The sequence below is a fragment of the Euleptes europaea genome, chromosome 12 (genome assembly GCF_029931775.1).
Source record: "Euleptes europaea isolate rEulEur1 chromosome 12, rEulEur1.hap1, whole genome shotgun sequence".
Taxonomy (NCBI): Eukaryota; Metazoa; Chordata; class Lepidosauria; order Squamata; family Sphaerodactylidae; genus Euleptes; species Euleptes europaea.
Genome location: NC_079323.1, coordinates 18,575,558 through 18,590,583, shown reverse-complemented (window position 1 = coordinate 18,590,583; position 15,026 = coordinate 18,575,558). Strand labels below are relative to the sequence as shown.

Here is a 15,026-nt window from a genome sequence, read left to right as displayed (position 1 = left end):
AATTCCACTGTTGTGGCGCAGTGACTTAGGATGTGACTGAGCTGAGGATGAGTTCAGTAGATTTTAGAAATTGTGAAGGAGCACGGGGAAAAGGTTGTTGTGTAGTTTTTCACATTGATGACAGCAAGTGGCAATATCTGGAACTTGCTGTCTTTTTCCTGCAAGGAAATTTTGAAGGGGGTTATTTCTTTCTTCCAGTGGCCTCCGATGACGTATTCTACATGGAAATTGACAGCGTCAGAAAACTGAACCAGAAACTCAGTAAAACCGAGAAGAAATTGCGACAGAAACAGATGAAGGCCAGAAATACTTTACTGAAGCATGAGGGCATTGAGTGTGTCTCGTTGCCTACGAAGGTAATTAGCAGGCCTGATTGTTGCCATCCTAATGGCGAATGTGAGTTGTGCACTGTGATCCTAAGCATGTCGAATTGGAAATAAGTCCCAACTTATTTCAGTGGGACATAGTCCTTAGTAACTGTTCATATGAATACAGCTTTATGAGTGTTCTTAGAGCTTTTCTGCATTCTTATTTTCATCACTTGTGTCCCATTGCTTCATTCCCCCCCCCTTTTCTGTACATATTTTGCTCCCTGTAGTGGTCAATTCAATATTACTTCGCTGTGTGTCCGGCATATTTAATAAGGTAAAGGTCCCCTCTGCAAGCACCAGGTCATTCCTGACCCATGGGGTGATGTCACATCCTGACATCTACTAGGCAGACTTTGTTTGTTGGGTGGTTTGCCAGTGCCTTCCCCAGTCATCTTCCCTTTACCCCCGGCAAGCTGGGTACTCATTTTACCGACCTCGGAAGGATGGAAGGCTGAGTCAACCTTGAGCCAGCTACCTGAAACCAACTTCAGTTGGGATCGAACTCAGGTCATGAGCAGAGCTTCGACTGCAGTACTGCAGCTTACCACTCTGCGCCATGGGACTCCTCCCCGGCATATTTACCTACGCTTTAAATCTACAGGGAGATGTGCTGGACATACAGCAATGTAATATTGAACTGACCACTAGAGGGAGCAAAACACATATGTAAAAGAACACACACACACACACACACACACACACACAAGCAAGAAAAAGGAGAATGTGGAAGAGCCCTTAGTGTGAGGTAGGACATGAGAAAACCTTTAAAGGCCTTCATGGACTAGGCATCCATGCTTGAAGGACCCCACTTGCCGTTGTGTCCCTTTTTCTTGTGTAGGACTCATTATAACCTGGGACAACCTCATGGTTGCTAAGGCAGCCACAATGTCCTGAGATGGACCAGGCAAAAGGGGACTTGGTGTGCTAATATTATAAATTGTGAGCCCTCCAGCACTAGGCTCAAGACCACAGGACCAGTTTACCATCCAAGCCACCTACCACTATCTTTCCCACTTGAGATGGGAAACAAGCTGGGGGGTGCTGATGTAGGCGAAAGCAGCAGGTGTGCTGCACCTGTTGTTGTCTCTTATGGCACTGTTGCTGCTGTTGGAGTCCATGGCCTTGGGTGGTTCCCAGGTGGCATGATAGGCATGATGAGCCTTCTGTGCTTCTGCCCATCCCCGATCCTTCCATCCAATACAAACTAAAGTGGTGTTTCCTCTGCATCCTGCCTTGGAGCCTGGAGCTGGTCTCGTGAGACCGCCTCCATCTGCACAGCTAGAGGGTCTGTTGGGCAGTTAGGGGGATGCTAAACAGACAGCGGTCGTTTATGCATGGGTACTTTCACTCACGTTTGCCCCCGTCTGTCTTGGTTGTATCTTGGAGTTATACATGAGTTTTCCGTCCTTTAGAGATGACCTCGCTGCCAGCCCTCACAAATCTCAGGATTTCCTGTTCCTCTGTTAATCTGATTCTTCCCTCTCCCCTGAGCTCAGCCCGGGTGAAATCCCCATGCAGAAGGCGAAGCACGGGACACGCAAGCTTAGTTTCTCTCAAAGCAGTGTGTGAAGAGGCAGGGATTCAAATGCTTCCTCGGAACTCTTTCGGAGCAGAAAAAAGGCTTTTTAAAACTGAGGCTTGGATTCCCCCCTCCTTTCAGATTGCTCCGTTTTTTGTTCTTAAAATGCTTTATTATTATTATTTATGCAGCAATTGGGTTTTTTTGGGGGGATTTTCTCTCACAGTAAGCTCTACAAGGCTAGCCTGATCTCGTCAGATCTCAGAAGCTAAGCAGGGTCAGCCCTGGTTAGTATTTGGATGGGAGACCACCAAGGAACACCTGGGTTGCTGTGCAGAGGAAGGCACTGGCAAACCACCTCTGTTAGTCTCTTGCCATGTAAACCCCCAAAAGGGGTTGCCATAAGTCGTCTGCGACTTGATGGCACTTTACACACACACACACACAAGCTTTACAAAGTAAGCCAATTACAAAGTAGCATTTAAAGGGACGGGGACTTGATTTGAGCTTGGAGACTGCTGGTTCATAGATTCCCAACAGGAAACTGTGGGTCCAGCAAGCAACGAACCTCAGGTAAAACTCCCATGCATAAACCAACAGCGTCTACCATCTGTCTCTGGAACCCAGGGCAAGAAACACACAATTAAGGCCAGTTGCTATCTGCACTGCAGGCCTGAAAGATGTTGGCTTGGGTTCTGCAAGCTGCCAGAGGACAGCGCTGACTGTCTGGAATCTTAGCTGCCCTCCGGCCTTCCCGGAGCTCTTTCCAGTACCAGAAACATTTATTCCCAGGGAGGAGTAACTTGCATGTACCAGGAGCTTCAATGAATACCCCTCTCCTCCATGAACATGTCCACTCCCCTCTTAAAGCCTTCCAAGTTGGCAGCCATCAGCTGCTTCAGATGCCCATCATCTGAGCCTAGGTGGGTATCAAATCGAGAAAGGGCCTTCTTGGTCATTGCTCCAAAACTTTGGCACTCCCTCCCTAAAGAGATTGGTGTGTCTCCCTCTATCATTGTCTTCTGCCAGTGGGTAAAGACTTTTAAAATCTTGTTTAGCGTTCCCTCACTAACTCCTATTAACTATCCTCCTTGTTTGTGCTTTTATGTGTGTTTATATGCTTTATTTCTTTTAAAGAGTTCATATACACATGAATGTATTTTAAACACTGTTTTAATGTCTGGAATGTTTTAATGGTTGGATGTTTGCCGCCTTGGGGACCCTGTTTGGGTGGAAAGGCAGCACAGAAATGTTTTAAATGAGTTAAATAAATACTATCAGCTGCACAGGTTGGTTGGCTGTAGTAGAGGTGTGAGTGTTAAGTGCCGGCAAGTCGCTTCCAACTCATGGCCACCCTATGAATCAAAGTCCTCCAAAATGTCCTGTCTTTGACAGCCTTGCTCAGATCGTGCAAATTGAGGGCTGTGGCTTCCTTTATTGAGTAAATCCAACTCTTGTTGGGTTTTCCTCTTTTCCTGCTGCATATTTAGACATCTTGTGGCTAAACATTGTGAATAACTTTATGTGCGTTGATTACCCATTAATATCAGTGCCGTGCATATGTAAGCACTTTGGTTTTTTAATCATAATATACCCAGCTATTTGAAATCTAAACATTTCATTCAAATTATCAGGCAAAATTAACCACATGGCATTTCTGGGCTAGCGGCCTCATTTTCTCTTTATTGCTCTGCTGTGTTTATGAGATTCTGTTCTCAGAGGAAGAAATTAGTGTTGATTATTCATGTCTTGTTTATTTTTTTGCCTCCATCCTTTCCGCTGATTAGAGCCTGGTTGTTGCTAATGGAGGACTGGGTAATGGTGTAAGTAGAAGCCAACTGCTTGACGTGGTAGAAGAATGTGGATCGGTGGAAGCTCTCTTAATGCCACCAAATAAACCCTATTCCTTTGTGAAATATGGGTTGGTAGAAGACTGCAAGCGAGCCTATGACACTCTCAATGGGAAGGAGATAATGTTGGAGAACTCCAGCCAAGGCGTTGTTCTCTATGTCAACTTTGTGGGAAAAGGTATTTGCATTTTACACAGTTTAATACAGATCTGCAGGAGCCCCGTGGCGCAGAGTGGTAAGCTGCAGTACTGCAGTCAAAAGCTCTGCTCATGACCTGAGTTCGATCCAGACAGAAGTCGGTTTCAGGTAGCCGGCTCAAGGTTGACTCTGCCTTCCATCCTCCGAGGTCTGTAAAGTGAGTACCCAGCTTGCTGCTGGGGGTAAAGGGAAGATGACTGGGGAAGGCACTGAAAAACCACCCTGTAAACGTAGTCTGCCTAGTAAACGTTGGGACGTGACGTCACCCCATGGGTCAGTAATGACCCGGTGCTTGCACAGGGGACTATCTTTACCTTTAATACAGATCTGCTGACTGAGGCTGCCTGCCTCCTTTTCTTCTGGCTGCTACCCCCTTCTCTTACTATGTGTACTCTGCACCCCATTAAAGTTGGAAAGTTGTCCATTGATTTCAATGGAATTAGAATACAATGCAGCCAGCTCGAATACTTGCAAGTCCTATTGGTTCCCTGGGGAAAGAAGTAATTATATGCTTAAGGCTTTGGTCCTATTTGTACTTACTAGGGTGTAACTTCCATAATTAATCATAATGTCCTGAGTTTGTGTTTAACCACAGTTTGGTGTACAGAGTCCCCGGTTAGTTTGCTGGATGTACATCATACAAGTACAAGAAGAAGAAGAGTTGGTTTTTATATGCCGACTTTCTCTACCACTTAAGGAAGAACCAAACTGGCTTACAATCACCTTTCCTTTCCCTCCCCACAACAGACACCCTGTGAGGTAGGTGGGGCTGAGAGAGAGTGACTTGCCCAAGGTCACCCTGCTGGCCTTTTGTGTAGGAGTGGGAAATCCAACCCAGTTCACCAGATTAGCATCTGCTGCTCATGTGGAGCAGTGGGGAAATCAAACCGGGCTCTCCAGATTAGAGTTCACTGCTCCAAAGACCGCTCTTAATTACTACACCACACTGGTGGTGGAGTACACCACTAGTTCACTTGTAAAACCAAGTTGCTGTTTATCTTTTTTCCTGCTTCTGAGCAGAATCCTTGGATGCTATTCTGAGCTTCCTTGCACAGGTGCTTGCAAAGTCTCATTAGGCACATAGCCCACACACTGTAGTTCATCTGCAGTAAATGGGCAAAGAAAGAGTGGGGACAATGAGGGCAATCCAAGCCATAGTTGGGATGGTTGGTTACCTCCCTACCCCTTCCGTCTAGCTCTAGCTGTTTCACAGAATCACTTTTGTACTCTGGAAAAAGCCCCAACAATCTTTTACAGCTCATAGCCCCTCCTTTCTGTTTCACTGAACCTTTCAGATATAAATTAAACACTTGGGAAGCAACACAGTCTTGTGCTTGACTCCGTCTCTCTTTGAAAGGGGAGCCGTTGTGGGCTACTTTTGACTGCAGTAGCAGTGTTTGGTATGGAGGCAGTTTCTGTTGGATATTTTGCCCGGCTGAACAAAAGTATATGGTTCAGCAAGATGTTATGTCCTTCAGCCGCTCCCAAAGGGAAATTTTGAAGGCAGAATTCACACAGATCTGCGGGGGATGGGGTGGGGAGCATGGTGGGGCATAGAGAGAAGAAACCGGGAGTGGCAGGATTATTCTGAGAAACCACAATCAGTAGCTGGATACACATCAGAAGAGCCAGCATGGTGTAGTGGTTAAGAGCTGTGGTTTGGAGCGGTGGAGTCTGATCTGGAGAACCGGGTTTGATTCCCCACTCCTCCACATGAGCGGCAGAGGCTAATCTGGTGAACCGGGTTGGTTTCCCCTCTCCTCCACATGAAGCCAGTGGGTGGCCTTGGGCTAGTCACAGCTCTCTTCAAGCTCTCTCAGCCTCACTTACCTCACAGGGTGTGTGTTGAGCGATTTTAGATTTATAGTTGAGTGTTTTTAGATTTATATTTATGCTAATTCCAATTATGTAATATATTTAAAATTATGCGTTTAACGGCTTTTATGAGTGAGAGATTGTAAGATGTTATAGGGGCACGCACTTGATACTCTTTTATATGTGTTATGTTATGTATGTATATCTGGTATGTTTTTATGCTGGTCTTGGACCGTATTAAACTCTTTATTTTTTATACAGGGTGTCTATTGTGGGGTAGGGAAAGTGATCGTAAACTGGATCGATTCTTTCTTGAGTAGTAGAGAATTTTTTTTAATTTAGACATTTATATCCCTCTGCTCTCCCCATTGGGGGACCCAAAGCAGCTTGTGACATCATTCTCCATGCCTCCATTTTATCCACAAAGCAGCAACCCTGTGAGGAGGGTTATTCTGAGAGAGAATGACCGACCAGGGTCACCCAGCGGGCTTCCATGGCAGAGTAGGGATTTGAATGTGGGTTTCCCAGATCCTGGCCTGAAGTTCTGAGCACTACACCAGAGATCCCCAACCTTTTTGAGCCTGCAGGAACCTTTCTGACACAGGGTGATGGGTGCAACCACAAAATGGCTGCCACAAGAGGCAGAGCCAACCACAAAACATCACAGGGGGAGGTTATGCAAAACTAATAAAAACTCTTCCAACATTTCAAGCAGACGCTCGGCTTAACAGGATGGCTTTTAAAATGAACATACTGTTTAATAATATTTGTTTGCACACACACAGCTTACCTTCAGTCACAATACAGAGCTTGTGTAGCTACAGAGGCTGCTGCTGAAGCAATGTTTTAAAAAAAAATGCATAGCCAATCAGATGCCCTGCTGGGTGTGTGAAAACAATCCTGGCCCAGCCCACTTTCTAAAAACTTCAGGATCCGGCTGCCCGTTGATGAAGTGCTCATTGCACTGATATTGGTGGAACTTCCGAATCCAAGACCCCTTTTGGGGCTCCTATTGTTCTCAGGCATCCAAGCGTCTTTCTCCCGAAAGCACCTGGGGAGCTACATGTCTTAACTGAGAGACTCTCCCTTGTCAAAGAGATGGATTCATCTGCAGCTCTGACTTTGGAAAGTGCATAAGAACATTAGAAAGGCCATGATGGATCAGACCAAGGCCCATCAAGTCCAGCAGCATGTTCACACAGTGGCCAGACAGGTGCCTCTAGGAAGCCCACAGACAAGACAACTGCAGCAGCATTATCCTGCCTGTGTACCACAGCACCTAATATAATAGAATAGGCATGCATCATGACTAGTATCCATTTTGACTAGTAGCCTTGGATAGCCCTATCCTCCATGAACATGTCCACTCCCCTCTTAAAAGCCTTCCAAGTTGGCAGCCATCGCCACATCCTTGGGCAGGGAGTTCCACAATTTAACTGCGTTGTGTGAAGAAATACTTGCTTTTGCCTGTTTTGAATCTCTCACCCTCCAGCTTCATGGGTTTTTTGGAAATTTGACATTTTTGGCTTACATAAGAACATAAGAAAGGCCCTGCTGGATCAGACCAAGGCCCATCAAGTCCAGCAGTCTGTTCACACAGTGGCCAACCAGGTGCCTCTGGGAAGCCACAAACAAGACGACTGCAGCAGCACCATCCTGCCTGTGTTCCACAGCACCTAATAGTCATGCTCCTATTATTGCTGGCCCGGCTTGTGGTGCCGGGCCAGCGAGCTGCTCAGGAGGTGGTGTGGCTGTGCTGTCCCTGCCCCCCCTTAGGATTTCTCTTTTAGACACTCTGCTGCTTTGAACATTGGGAAATGGTCTATACTCATTTTTAAAAAAATACTTGGCTCCCGTTCTGTAGGTCATGTAGACGTTCTTTGCCTGTCATCAGCTAGCAACTGAGAAACCTCAGGAGCCCTGGAAATAGACAACTGCATTCAGCTGCAATCTCACCTGAAACAGCTGGGGAAAAGGATGACCTTTCTTTTGACGGAGGAGTCGGGCATTTGAATCTTCAAAACACTGAGATTTTTATGTCCCAAAAAGAGGTGTTGTGTGTGTGTGTATGTGTGTAACACATCACAATGTGTAGGGACTGTCCTGCGGTGTCTGGTAATTACTCTCTGTTGACAATTCCATTTGGCTTGACCACTTAATTCGCTAGTGGGTTTTCCAGACGCGTATAAGGCTTCTCCCACTTAGGCGAGTGTCCAGAGATGAGCAGGGGGTTAATAGTTTTATCTTGATGTGGTCTGTATCTAAACATTTTATCATTTTATCTAAACACAGGGCTTCCAGCCTAGAGGATTTGGGCACAGGAAAGGTTAAAAAATCTATATAAATTCAGTACTTCTTATTTTTTTAAAAAAATGAACTGTGACTCTGATAAGCTTGCTGCCAGCTTGCAAGGACACCAAGTGTGTAATTTTCATGGGGAGCCTTCACATTTTTATTCCTGCAGTTTCTTGGGAGGTCACAACTCCTGCAGCCTTGCCTCCGGGCCTGAGGGTAATTGAAGATCTGGTTTCTCCTGAAGAAGAAAGGCAACTTTTGGAAAGCATTGATTGGACAGAAGATGAGGTCATTCCAAATGGTAAGTAATACATCTGGCTTTCCGAACGTTTCTGGTGGACTGTGTTTTTTTGTGTCTGTTACTGACAAGAAGAACTGTTTTGTTTTTTACGTGGCAAAAATCTCCATTTGTGGGCTCAGTAGGGGATTTTTGGCACGATGAACTTGTCTTTGGCTCCCCCTCCCTACCAACTGATTGTGTCAAGATAGATGTTCACCTTGAGAACCAGCATGGTATAGTGGTTAAGAGCAGTGGTTTGGAGCGGTGGACTCTGATCTGGAGAACCGGTTTTGATTCCTCACTCCTCTACACGAGCAGCAGAGGCTAACCTGGTGAACTGGGATAGTTTCCCCACTCCTACCCATGAAGCCAGCTGGGTGACTTTGGGCTAATCACAGCTCTCTTTGAGCTCTCTTAGCCGCGCCTACCCCACAGGGTGTCTGTTGTGGGGAGGGGAAGGGAAGGTGATTGTAAGCCGGTTTGATTCTTCCTTAAGTGGAAGAGAAAGTCGGCATATAAAAACCAACTTTTCCTCTTCTTCTTCTGCTAATAATGCAGCAGCCAAACGACCTCCAGGGCTGTTGTTTGTACCACATTGCCTCCTTATGGTACACTAGGACTCGTGAGAATTGACAGTTTTTGGCAGGGTAGGTTGGCTTTGTCACTGAAACACTTGTTTGGCAGAGGGAGAAATTGGATTCCAACAATGCACACCCTGGGGCTCGCATCCCTTGGAGCCCAGTTTCCTCTCCACCACTTCCTCGGTGTGTGTGTGTTATTTTTTAATTTTTTTAATTTTTGTGATTTGTAGCCCTCCCTCCCTGGCCAAAGCCAGGCTCCGAGTGGGTAACATCATTTAAAAATACGACGAAATATTAGAACAATAAAAATAACAGTGAATCCTAAATTTAAGCAATAAAATCTCAATTTAAAAACAATTCCCACGAATCCCAAGATGGCGCCTCATTCCAATCATTCTGACAGAGGTATAGACAGAAGGCTGCCCCCTCAGTTGATATAATATATCATCTGGAGGGGGTGGTGTAGGGAGGCCAGCAGATTTGAGACCCACGGCTGCCCTCAACTATAGGTGATTGTAGGACTGTGAAACTCCTTAGAGAACCCCGGAGCTTTTTTTTTGGTGTGTGGTGGTACTCTCACCAGTACTAACTACTGGCACCTTTTGGGTGGGGGGCTCCCTCTATTCCTAAGGGGGGAATTGGTGGAAATCAGTGCAACCTGTTATATGAGTACCAGCACTTTTCTTTAAAAAACAAACAAAAGCACTGGAGAACCCCCTTAGTTTTCTCTCTTCATCACAAACAACTGAAGCTTACTGATACCAGCATGTGATGATTTTTTTTAAGAAGTGTTAAGTTACTTCCATTCCATTTCACAGCTCAGAAGTCTTTGAAACACAGGAGAGTAAAGCATTTTGGATATGAGTTTCGGTATGATAACAACAATGTGGATAGAGACCGCCCATTGCCCGGAGGTGAGCATCTAATCGGAATGTCCTTTATCTGATGTCTGTTGAATTTTTGTAAAGCCCTGCTTAGTGCTCTTACCAGTTAAGTAATTCACAGTGCAATCCTATGCAGAGTGACTCTGGTGTAAGCACTTTGATTCCTATGGACTTATACTGGAGTATCTCTGTGTAGAGTGGCACTGTAATCCCCGTGCCTTCATATAAAGCATGTATTTGAGCAAAATCCTGTTTGAAAGTGCTAGGAAATCATCCAGAAAATGCACGAAGCAGCATGTTTTTGTAGTGTTAGGAAAGTCTGACTTGAGTATGATACATGAACTCTGGGGAAGGCATCGGAAGTTTTCAAGGCAGGAGTTCCATTTCCATATCTGATTCGTCTGACAGAGATATGTATTTTGGTCATTTTCTTACAACTTCTCAATGTGCCAATGTAGGGAAGAATAAATAATCATCAAGTAACCATCAGAGTGGTAAGCTGCAGTACTGCAGTCCAAGCTCTGCTCATGACCTGAGTTCGATCCCAACGGAAGTTGGTTTCAGGTAGCCGGCTCAAGGTCGACTCAGCCTTCCATCCTTCCGAGGTTGGTAAAATGAGCACCCAGCTTGCTGGGGGTAAAGTGTAGACAACTGGGGAAAGCACTGGCAAACCACCCCATAAACAAAGTCTGCCTAGTAAACGTTGGGATGTGACGTCACCCCAAGGGTCAGGGATGACCTGGTGCTTGCACAGGGGACCTTTACCTTTTTTTTTTTTTACCATCTTCAAGTACTTGAAGGCCTGTCATATAGAGGATGGTGTCGAGTTGTTTTCTGCTGCCCCAGAAGGTGGGACCAGAACCAACTGGTTGAAATTAAATAAAAAGAGTTTCGCCTAGACATTAGGAAGAATTTTCTAACAGAGTGGTTCCTCAGTGAAACAGGCTTCCTCAGGAGGTGGTAAGCTCTCCTTCCCTGGAGGTTTTTAAGCAGAGGCTAGATGGCCATTTGTCAGCAATGCTGATTCTATGACCTTAGGCAGATCATGAAAGGGACGACTGTGCTGGCCAATGGCCATAACAATAAAATGTAATGAAAGGGAGGGCATCTTGGCTATCTTCTGGGCATGGAATTAGGGTCACTGGGGGCGTGGGGGGGAGGTAGTTGTGAATTTCCTGCATTGTGCAGGGGGTTGGATTAGATGACCCTGGTGGTCCCTTCCAACTTTATGATTCTATGAAATTTGGAAATAGCTCTTAGGCTATTTTTTCTGCTTTTCTTTTTCTGCCTTCCATCAGGAGTCAAAATCTTAAGTCGTAGCAGGTAGCAGGCATCTTGGGCCAGAATTTATATTTTAAGACAGTAATCATATCAATGACATCCCACAGCAAAATTAACTTGCATCAAATAGGAGGCGCAGGTTGGCTAAGTAATAACACAGTGTTGTCATAAGAACATAAGGAAGGCCCTGCTGGATCAGACCAAGGCCCATCAAGTCCAGCAGTCTGTTCACACAGTGGCCAACCAGGTTTTCTCAAACATCTCATTAGTATGTAAACAGATGCTACCATCAAAGAAACAAGCTTGTGGCCATAAGAGATGACATACTGCAGTGATTGTCTAGTCATGAATAGCTTGTTTGGACTTGCGGCTAGTGCTGTTTTTTAATTGTTCAAACCAAGTTCTGTTTAGACTAGATGGGTGCAGGTTACGCATGTGCCTTGAAGACATGTGAAAACCCCATGTGAGAATTTCAATATGCTCTTCTTGTACAATGGCATGACAAGTAACTTTTAAAACTATGCAGGCATTTACACAGCCATTAAAACTGGCTCAGCGTACAAAAAAATCTTAAGGCAGTTGAGGTATTCTGCTTTTTATGGTACCCGACTGGCCTTCTGTATGAAGTTTCCAGAGTTAAACTTTGCAGATTTGTTCATCTCCAGTTGCACAGAAATTCCCGGGGGTGAAAAAGACTTAGAAAACACTTATTTCTTTTATTTGCAACATCAGGTCTCCCAGATCTCTGTAACGTGCTTCTTGCAAAGTGCCTGAAGTTGGGATACATTAAGCAGAAACCTGATCAATTAACTGTAAATCAGTATGACCCTGGACAAGGTATGTACATGTATTCCCTTAACTCCCTGTATCTGATTGTCTAGCCTCAAACTTACCACACCCAAAAGAATCCAACATATTGATGCAGTAGTGAAGACTATCTTTCTGTGAGGCTTCTTTGTTCAAACTTAAGAAGATCTTCCTCATTTATTTAAAGATTGTGGCAGAATATAAAGGAGGATGTTGTTCTTCTGTGACATATCAAGGCTTCGTAGTAGAGCGTCCGCTTTCTGTGTAGAAGGGCCCAGGTTCAATGCCCAGCATCTCCAGCTAAAAGGAACATGTAGGAGAGGACGACCTCTGCCTGAGACCTTGGAGACAATACTGACTTTGACAGACCAGTGGTCTGGCTCGGCATAAGGCAGCTGCATATGTTCGTGTGGATGGGGAATACGGTCCCTGCTTCTCCAGCTAATGCCCTGTTTGTCCTCATTGAAGGGTCTGTAAAATGGAGTTGTTCTACCAGGCCTACGGTTGAGGACAGCTGCGGTTCTTCCATCTGAGCTGGCCGCCCTACCCCTTCCCCCTACTGTATTTATACCTGGTTTTCAATCCTTTGAGGGCCCTGGCTGCTTGAAAGCTGCAGTGGCTCTTTTATTTATGAGCGCCATCCATTATTTACTTGCTGATCTTGTATAGAGTTTTGTATAGTTTTGTCAATGATGATTTTATGGTATTTAATAGTTATTATTGTAGGGACTGTATGTTGTTAGCCACGCTGAGCCCGGCTACGGCTGGGGATTGAGGGTGAAGCGCACAATAAATAAACCAATAATAATAATAACAACACAGATAATTAATGCCAGTTAATGTCCTGCAGAGGCACAATAAAAATTCTAGCCTGTTTGTTCACTGGTTCAACAGTCAGTTGTATTGATTTGGTCATCTGTTGTTGCCTTAATCGGGTTGTCTGAATGGCCTGCTTTTGAAATGTACCAGGAAAAGAAAGATGAATCCTTCTGTGAGTGTATTAAATATTGCCTGTTTATTTGATTTCTAGTTCACCTCGTGGTCTACGAGCATCTTCGTACATTTTATTGCATACAATAATTACATCGGGGAGCCTTCCATTCCCTCTGATGCATAGTGTTGCTCTAGGATAGCATCTCCATACCCTTGTTTCTCCCTCCAGACCCCTTTGTTTCTCCCCAAACCCTTCTCCCCTTGTTTCTAGCACCTTCCCAAACCCTTTCACCCCATCTTCTGTTCCAGGTGCTGGCAGTTGGATACTCACTTTTCTGTCTGTGCATGTTACTCCCCTAAGTGGTTTGTCCCTTGGACTTACCAAGAAAATGGCAGTACTGTATTTCATTCTCTCTGCAATAATATGCAGTGATACGAAAATACATAACGTGACGTCACAGCTTTGTGAGTTTCCTCTCCCCCACAATCTGCAGCCAGTGAAGTGGAGCATGGGAAATTTATGGCATGATGACATCACACCATGCCTTTAGTTTTTCGAGACTTCATGGGGAGAGAGGAAGAGCTGTTTTGGGTCTCAGCATCTGCCGCAAGGTTTAGTCCCATCCTGAACACATGGAAAATTGCCTTATACTGAATCAGACCATTGTTTCGTCAAGGTCAGTGTTGTCTACTTAGACTGGCAGCAGCTCTCCAAGGTCTTAGGCGGAGGTCTTTTACATCACCTACTATTTGATCCATTTAACCGCAGATACAGGGGATTGAAGCCTGGGACCTTTTACCTGCTGTGCAGATGCTCTGCCACTGAGCCATTCCTAGTACTCACAGGTGTTGCTCTTTCACAGTGAGCGTCTTGCATCTCTGTTCTTAAAGCAAAACTTTGCTAGGAAGGCTGTAGATGGTATTGGACATTCTTCTGTGAGCCGATGAGGATGAAAGGTTGAAAAAGAGAGAGAGTGAGTGAGAGAGATGTTCTTTGCTGTTATTTACTTAGCTACCACTTTGTTTTATGTTTCAGGTATCCCCCCTCATATAGATACACATTCTGCTTTTGAGGATGAGATAATTTCTCTCAGTTTAGGAGCCAAGGTAATGTTAGAGATTTCTTCTGAATGTTTTGGGCTCTGAATGAGCTGGGGTGTTATTTCTCTTTGATGTTAAATGTAAATCAGATGTGACTTGAGCTTGCATGTACAGCTCTCACCACTAATGGTTAGATACCTTGGCTGAAAAGTAGGGGTGGCTGGAGAAGAAGAGTTGGTTTTTATATGCAGATTTTCTTGACCTTTTTAAAAAGGAGAGTCAAACCGGCTTACAGTCTCCTTCCCTTCCTCTCCCCACAACAGACACCTTGTGAGGTAGGTGAGGCTGAGAGAGTTCAAAGAGAACTGTGACTAGCCCAATGTCTCCCAGCTGGCTTCATGTGGAGGAGTGGGGAAACCAACCTGGTTTACCAGATTAGAGTCCTCCACTCATGTGGAGGAGTGGGGAATCAAACCCGGTTCTCCAGTTTAGAGTCCACCGCTCTTAACCACTACACCATGTTGGCTTCCCACAGTGTAGTGAAATGAAAAATCTGTGGAAAGTTTACTCAGTTCTGAACACAACAGTGAGGCTGTTCACAGAGGCTGGGTTGCAGTTAGCACATTTTCTCCATGACTTTAGTCGGTATGGGCTTTTTGCTCCTTTGATAAGTGGTTTTTATTATTTTTGGTAGCACAAGCATAATTTTTAGCAAATATGGAATGTGACAATGCAATTCTTTGTAGGATTGTGGGAGGAAGGGGTTAATCCACCCTGCATTTTTTTTCTTCCTGAGAGGAGTTCTACTTTGCCAGCATGGTGCAGTGGTTAAGAGTGGTGGTTTGGAGCTGTGGATTCTGATCTGGAGAACCGGGTTTGATTCCCAACTCCTCTACATGAGCGGCGGAGGCTAATCTGGTGAACTGGATTTGTTTCCCCACTCTTACACATGAAGCCAGCTGGGTGATTTTGGGCTAGTCATATGCTCTCAGCCCCACCCACCTCACAGGGTGTCTGTTGTGGGGAGGTGAAGGGAAGGTGATTGAAAGTCAGTTTGATTCTGCCTTAAGTTGTAGAGAAAGTCGGCATATAAAAACCAACTCTTCTTCTTCCTCTTCCTCTTTGCTGCCAGAGACTTGGCAGATTTAAATACCTGCCAGCAGGTTTGGCA

General features: G+C 45.1%; 1 protein-coding gene across 1 annotated transcript in view; it reads left to right on the top strand.

The window, feature by feature from the left end:
- Positions 1-202: 202 nt before the first annotated feature.
- The window catches only part of ALKBH8 (alkB homolog 8, tRNA methyltransferase), a 55,522-nt gene continuing 40,698 nt past the window's right edge, over positions 203-15,026 (top strand). The window contains exons 1-6 of the mRNA XM_056858593.1: positions 203-356; positions 3,678-3,918; positions 8,218-8,349; positions 9,728-9,823; positions 11,807-11,911; positions 13,851-13,921. Coding sequence (XP_056714571.1) covers positions 222-356; positions 3,678-3,918; positions 8,218-8,349; positions 9,728-9,823; positions 11,807-11,911; positions 13,851-13,921 — 780 coding nt within the window. The 5' untranslated portion in view covers positions 203-221. The remainder of the gene's footprint in view (positions 357-3,677; positions 3,919-8,217; positions 8,350-9,727; positions 9,824-11,806; positions 11,912-13,850; positions 13,922-15,026) is intronic.